The 7,319-nt window shown below is 47.3% G+C and overlaps 1 protein-coding gene across 1 annotated transcript; it reads left to right on the forward strand.

Moving 5' to 3' along the window:
* The first annotated feature begins 5,614 nt into the window (after positions 1 to 5,614).
* POP5 (POP5 homolog, ribonuclease P/MRP subunit) lies at positions 5,615 to 7,294 on the forward strand. Its single transcript, XM_058816973.1, has 5 exons — positions 5,615 to 5,643; positions 5,715 to 5,857; positions 5,928 to 6,077; positions 6,572 to 6,655; positions 6,835 to 7,294. Exons 1-5 carry the CDS (start codon positions 5,624 to 5,626, stop codon positions 6,936 to 6,938), a joined length of 501 nt encoding a protein of 166 aa, XP_058672956.1. The 5' UTR covers positions 5,615 to 5,623; the 3' UTR covers positions 6,939 to 7,294.
* Positions 7,295 to 7,319: the final 25 nt, after the last annotated feature.

The following is a 7,319-nucleotide window of genomic DNA, read 5'->3' on the forward strand; positions in this document are numbered from 1 at the left end:
CCTGTAATTAAAAGAAGTTATATACCCACATATTTTGGCAACAGAAATCAGTGGGGATGTCAGGAATTTCAGGTTGCACACAAACCTATCCACTAATCTTATGTAATTGAAAGTGCTCAGCTCTTGTAAAAATTCCAATTTTTCTTTTCTTTTTCAGCTAAATTCAAATATCTCAACATAGTCTCCACTCTGTCAGACACCTCTGCTGTCCAAGATGTACTGGTTACTAAAGAGTCATGGGTGGGTTTTTTCTTTTTTTCATAAGCTTCCTTCCCAGATAAGCAATCTCTGACTTTGTTGGGGCTGTTTGTTGTTTTCTAATACTTTCCCTTTGGTGGTTATTCCACAGATTTGTGGAAATTTACAGAGGAAAAGTCTTACAGCATCCTCAATAACAACCAACCCTTCAAATTGCACCTCCTGTTTGAGTGCATTCAGCACAGAACAAAACACGAGTCCTGCCTTGCAGGCTGCTCTGAGATCTGCTATGTCTGAAAATCCTGGTTCCAGGTGTGGGCTGGGAAGTGAGTAAGACTCTCTGAGACCGTTCTTAAGTTTATGGCAGTCTTTGCCACAACATTATGGAATGTTGTAAGACTCCCTATAGGCAGCAATAAGTTAAAATCCTGCTAATGCTACTGGATTCTTTCTGAAGGAGCAATTTTTCAATTACACATAATTAATAGTAATTACCCTTTATCTTCAGAGACCAGAACAAAGAATAATTAATCCATCTTAACATCCCCGTTAAGGAGGTGTTAAATATGGGGGTTTTACACAGCAGATTACATAGTAAGTTATCTGGTTTACAGTTGAGTCTGTGTTCCCTAATATGGAAAGGAAAGAGAAGAAAATCCTAAACAACCTGAACTAATATTCTAGTTCTTGATTAATTTAATTAACTAGTTTGGAAGCAGCTGTTAACTTCTTGCAGCAGCTTGCTGCAAATGAAGTGTGCTGCCTACAGATCTCAGCAGTTTTACCATATTTGATAAATAGTAATATTCAAGTGGACAGTTTACTTATTTTTAACATATATAAGGTATTTGAAATTATCCCCATTACAGAGCTGGAGAAAATGAAACCCAGAATTCCAGGTCCAGCTTCTCCCTTGGCACATCACCTTTTTGTACTGCTCTTCTCTCACACTGGTTTTTGCTGCACAGGGAGACTCCTGATGCTGTGCTCATGCTAGGCAGCACATGCCAAACTCACAGACACTTAATGCCCTTTATCAGATCTTAATATTTGATTTCAATCTTCCAATGTGGCTTCTAATTTCCAATACCTTAATGGAAGCTCACCTTTTAAACACATGGGATGTCTCTCAGAGCACATCCTGTTCCTGACTATTAAAAAAAATTCAAAGAAATGTGAATTTACTATTTTGAACTTAAGCAAGCAGTCCAAGATTGCACTGCCAGCACTGAAAGAGGCTGCAACAGAATTTGCCTCAAACACATGGTTTTGCAGGACAATTACTCCACGTGGCAAAGATGAGGGCAGTGCTGCAAGCAGCACACAGGGCAGCTCATGGGGCAGCTCTGACAGAGCAGCAGGCTCTGACCCATGACAGCTTGGGTGGACAGAAAGCTTATGATTAATGATTACATGTTAGGGTGATAAAAAAGAGGGATAGCTCTTAGCCTTATGTGTATTGATTTGAGGGAACCTGAATTCAAAGGAGAGGAGTAGAGAGGAGAGAAAATGAGGAAGAATACAAAGGAAGAGACCTCAGGGAGAAGAAGATTGTCCCAAATGTTAAATGAAAGCATCTGCATGAAAAGCTCCAGGCCAGCATGCTCAGAGAATGCACTCTTCTGTCTCAGTGACCTTGTGAAGATAAACTGAACAAAAAGCTTCAGGCAACATCAGACAGGATTTAAGAAGCAGTTTTAATTTTAGCCAGATTGTTTTGTATTTTCAGCACTGAGGTTATCTGGGGATGCAATGTGCACAAGGTGGAACAAAATGTAGTTGTCTCCCCCTGCTCTGCTACCACACCTGATGGCAAATTCAGTTCTGTGCTTCCAGGGAGAAGCAAAAATCATTATTGTGGCTACACAGGGAAGATATAATTGTGGTATCACAAGGATAGAGTATCACAATGCATCCTCATTTTACTCCAGAATGTATTTACTTGGCTACTTCATGCACAAGCAACATACCAGACCTGTACTCCAACACAGTATGTGCTGATGTGCCAGTTCTTTCTACTCACTTTATGCCCTTGATCCCTATCTCCAGACTGACAGCTATTTACCATGAAGAACCTGTTTATTCCCACTGTACCTTAGCTTCCTCATCTATAAAATGGATGCATTCTACTGAAAAAGAGTGCAAGGATTCACTAAAATATGTGTGTCTGTGTGTTATTGAATACATTTACTAATAATTTTAATTACAGCAAATACATACAAACCCTAGGAGCTGGCTGCACACAAGAAAACATGCATTCATCACAGTCTACTGCAGATTATTAGCACAATTAATTCCATACAAATGTATTCTGACCTGCCACCAGGAGATACAGATGGCGTGTAAATCCAAAGTGAGGATCTAAACCTTCAAGCCTGTAGTAAAATGTCAAATAATGAACCAAAATGGTAATAAAACCAACCCAGACTGATTGGTACTAGCTCCTCTGCAGGCACACTACCACAAACAGGAAACAGCAGTTGGGAAAAGGAGACCTTACATTCCTGCTGCACCTCCCCAGCACCACCACTTCATTGGACAGTCACTGATGAACATTTACATTGATGGAGAATCTTCTATCAAAGGTTCCTAAACTGCTTTACAAATTGTCTCTAATGTGTATAGACAGTGCATGTTATTTCCCCTGTCCTTGCATGCTCTGTCCTCCATAACCCCTATTTGATAAGATATCCCCAGGCCATTTTCTCTCCCAGTCTGCAGGAGAGACATCCAGCCTCTCTCTTGGCAGGTCTCTTGACCCACTCTTCCATTTAAATAGCATTTTCTTATTTTTTTCTCTCAGATCTTTTCTTAGGAGACAATTCTTTCCCACCTCGAGTGTATAACTCACCATCACTTGCAACAGTTCCTTGAATCCTGACACTGGAATCCACACAGCAGAGCTGGCAGAGGATGAGAGTGAGGAGATGGGAAAACAAACGTGAAGATGTTGTAACCTTTCAGCGCTGTGCTGTCAGCTCAGCACACCAGGATGCCTGACTGCACTTGCACACCTTATACTAACACAGACAGTGACTGTGCAGGGAGCTGTGGCCACCCAGGTGTGCTCTGGGCATCCTCCAAACAACAACAGGGAGCTAAGGCAATACCCTGGGTGAAACAGCACAGGGTTATATCACAGCTCTGCTCTCTGCACCATGTCTCTCCTCATCAGCCTTCTGGAGCGAAAGCAGGGGCTGTGCTGTACACAGGCCCAGCCTGTAGCATGCACAGTGCACATGTCCTATTGGATTACAGGGCACAGTGCACTCACATGCTCTGCTTGTCAGAGCCCAGCGTGCCTCTGCAAGAAAGAAATAAAGGAGGGGATGGATAAAAGCAACCTGAGCAGCACAGGGCAACCCGAGCCCTGTCGGAAGGCAGGATGGGGGATGCCACCACAAGCACAGGGGCAGCAGGGAAACATACCTGGCAGGCACACTGCAAGCCTAAACTGGAATCTCACTCCACAAAGAAAATCAATGGGAATCTTCATAAACTTTAATATTGTTCAAAAATGTGAGACTAGCTTATCACCTAGGAGCTCATTGTATTGACAAGTGGAACAGATTACAGTTAGATCCCCATTTGGATACTAAAACACAGAGCAATATGGCAAAGATCAATGCAATGCAGCCCTCTCATCGAGAAAATGCTTCTATCTGCATTAGCTTCAAAACTGCCCCCAGTCCCTTTGATCCTGGCCCAAGAGAAAAGGTCTCTTAGAAGTCCATGCTGGGCTTCATGCATTTTTCTCCTCAGGCAACTCACATTTTGCAGTTCTTAGAAAAAAACACGACCCAAAAACATGATCACAGGTGAAGGAGAGGAGTTAATAGCCAAGGGGAGAGAGCAGCAGAACAGGCATCTGTTTCAGAGGGCAGAAGTTTATCACCCAGGACAGGATTTCCACTGGCTTTATCATTGTTTTCTGTGTCTAGAATGAAGGTCATTAAAGACGTTTCCACTCTGAATTAGCAATGAGTTCCCACTTAATCTACACTGTCTCAGCACTCCTATGTGACTTGGCTCCAAGAACCTCGCCGAAACTCTTTCTCCCATCTCACATTCAGATATCTACCTCACATCTTTTCCCTTATTCCTCTCATTCCCTTCTCCTCAGTTAATTCTCCTACCAGATCTTTTCAATGAGCCCTCACTGCTTCCTCTACAGTGTCACACATCACAGCTTGGGACACCACTACAGAAATAATTATAGGAAGTAGCTCTGTTCCACAATTTTCTTAGCTGTTGTAATTAATTAGCACATATCCCCAAATCCCCAATACCTGGAGCCTGAGGAGCTACAAATACTGGAGCAGTTTTCTGAGGGTAGCAAAGACAGAGCCCTTCCAGGAGCCCCGCGGAGGCTCCGGACGCTCTGCTGAGGCCTCCGAGGGGCCGCTACTCGCCCGCCTCCTCCGGACCTCCCGCGGCTCCCATGGCACGGATACGTCCCGTCTCCCTCATTCAGACTTTTTAGGCACAAGATAAGGGGGGATTTGGTCAGGGCGGGTCGGTGCAGCGCAGCGAAAGGGACTGAAGATAAGCATCGGACCCTCGGCAGCCGCCGCGCTCCCTCAGCCGCCCCCTCAGGCCGGCCCGCGCGCCCCGCGCGCCCCCTGGCGGAGGGCGGGAGGGACGGCGGGACCCGGCGGGTGCGGGAACGGGGCGGGCAGCGGGACCGGGGAGCATCGCACCCCCGGATTCGGCACTGCTGACACCGCGCCTCAAGGGCTCTGTGCAGTTCGGGGCCCCCCAGTTCAGGAAGGATATTGAGGTGTGATATACCCCAGCCAGAGCATGCCAGGATTTCCTCCACTAACAGTGCAGTGTGTCCAGAGGAGGCTGCGGAGCTGGGAAAGAAAGGGTCTGGAGCGTATGTGTTTGTGAAGAGAGACTGAGGGAGTTTGGGGTGTTTAACCTGGCGGAGGCTCAGGAGGGACCTTATCGCTCTCTACAAGTACCTGAAAGGGAACCGGAGTCCGTAGAGATCGGGCTTTTTCCCCCAGGCAACAAGCGACAGGACAAGATGACACAGTGTTAAGCTGCCCCAAGGGAATTTTAGGTTGGTCGTGAGGAGGAACTTCTTCACAGAAAGTCTGATCAGACATAGGAATGGGCTACCCAGGGTGATGGAGGTATTTAAGGAAAGACCGGACGTGGTCTGGCTAACACGGTGGTGACAGGTCACAGCATGGGCACGGTGACCTCAGGCCATTTCCACCCTCAGCGGTTCTGGCTCCGTGACCCGCGGGCAGCTCGCAGCAGCACCGCGCACGCGCAGCCCATGCAGGAAGGCGGGGCCAGGCTGTCCTCCCCTTGTCCCCGCCCCTGCACGCCGCCCATTGGCTACAGTGCGCGGAGGTGCCTCCCCATTGGTCGGGCCTGCCGTCCGTCCGCGCCGCGCGCCGCCGCCGCCGCCATGGTGCGCTTCAAGAACAGGTGAGGCGGGCGGGAGGCGCCGCTGCCGTGTCCGGCCGGTGCCGCGCCGCTCACGCCGCGCTGTCCCGCAGGTACGTGCTCTGCGAGGTGATCTCGGAGGACCCGCGGTGCCGGCAGTGCATCGAGGACCGCGTGCTGGGCCTCGCCGTCAGAGACGCCATCACACGGGTGCACGGGGATTACGGCCTGGCGTGCTGCTCCATCTCCTTCACAGGTGCGGGGGATACGGGCGGCCCCGGGGCGCGGGTCCCGCCGGCTCCGCTCACCGTGCGTGTGTCCCGCAGTGAAGTACCTGAACGCCTACACCGGGACGGTGCTGCTGCGCTGCCGCAAGGACTCGTACCGGCTGCTGTGCTCCGCGCTGCCCTTCGTGCGGCACCTGGAGAGCCGCGGGCAGCGCTACCCCTGCTCCCTCAACACCCTGCACGTCGGAGGTCAGCAGCGCCCGGGCTCGGGGGGAGGACGGAGCTTTAATCACACCGGCCATGATGCTGCTCTGGGTGCGACAGACATTCCTCTGTGTTAATAACATCTGCTTTCAGCAGATCCAAATAAGAAACAGGCACCAGCAGTTATTTTTTTTTTAAAGCCTCGTTAACTTTGCTTGAAGCTTCATTATATTTATCTCAAAACCAGAGCAGCAAATACAACATTACATAATTTAAAATATATTTTCAAAGTACAGTATCTTCTGTATTTTGAAAATTAACCCCCAGGGGAACTAACAGGCACTGCATGTTTGAAATTATTACTCCACCATTTAACCTCAGCAGTGCAGAAGTCTGCAGCCCCCTTGTAGCATTTACAATAACAACCTTGTTTCCTGGGGCATTTATCACTTGATACAATGCTCTTTGTGAAATACACATGCAGCTCTGAAGCATTTGGTTGTGTAGATTGTTAGATGCTGTTCTTGTGACTTCTACAGGTACCATAAGAACATGTCAGAAATTCCTGATTCAGTATAACAGAACACAGCTGCTGAGGTTGTTGCAAAACTGTACAAATGAAGGTGAGTTTCTCCAGCCACTTTCCTAAAAATGTAGCCTCAGTTCCTGGGGTTTTTGTAGGATATGCTGGGCTCCTTCTGAATTCTTGGCCTGAGAAATGTTTCTGTCTTTAGAAGTGGAGGACAGTCCAGTGTATGTGAAGAGATCAAGTAATAACTGTCTGTTGCTTTCTTTATTGCAGAGGAAAGACAATGTATACAGAAGTCCTTGTTGAGCTGTTCCCTTACAGAAGAGCAGTCTGAAAGTGGAGATGAGGAGGATGATGATGGCACAGAGACAGACTGAATGTCACTTGTTACTGTTCACCTCTATTCTGTGCTTGTTTACTCATGATGTGACTGGTTATCTTCAGTGTTAAGTGGTGCAGGAGACTGGAAAAGCATTTGTTCATATTTAGACTTCATTCCCCATTCCAAATGTTTTTAAATTTACAAAAAAAAATAAAACATTATTTCACTTAAGTAGGTTATTTGCCTGTTTCACTCCAGGAGTCAAAACCACTTGCACTCCTCAGGAGTGCAGCAGCTCAATGTGTTCTTCATGCTGAGGTAGAAGGGAGCTTTAGGCAGTTGGCACAGACAAGGAATGGAGTTATTCTCCTTCAGCATACAAAAAGCATTAATATCTGCTTTTTACTTTAAGTGCACTGTTAGCCACAGGGCAGTC

This window comes from Ammospiza caudacuta, chromosome 18, assembly GCF_027887145.1.
Source record: "Ammospiza caudacuta isolate bAmmCau1 chromosome 18, bAmmCau1.pri, whole genome shotgun sequence".
Taxonomy (NCBI): Eukaryota; Metazoa; Chordata; class Aves; order Passeriformes; family Passerellidae; genus Ammospiza; species Ammospiza caudacuta.

Coding starts and splice junctions, on each gene's coding strand:
- POP5 (XM_058816973.1), top strand. CDS start 5,624: ATGGTGCGCTTCAAGAACAG. Junction 5,858..5,927: donor CTGCTCCATCTCCTTCACAG/GTGCGGGGGATA, acceptor TGTGTCCCGCAG/TGAAGTACCTGAACGCCTAC. Junction 6,656..6,834: donor GCAAAACTGTACAAATGAAG/GTGAGTTTCTCC, acceptor TCTTTATTGCAG/AGGAAAGACAATGTATACAG.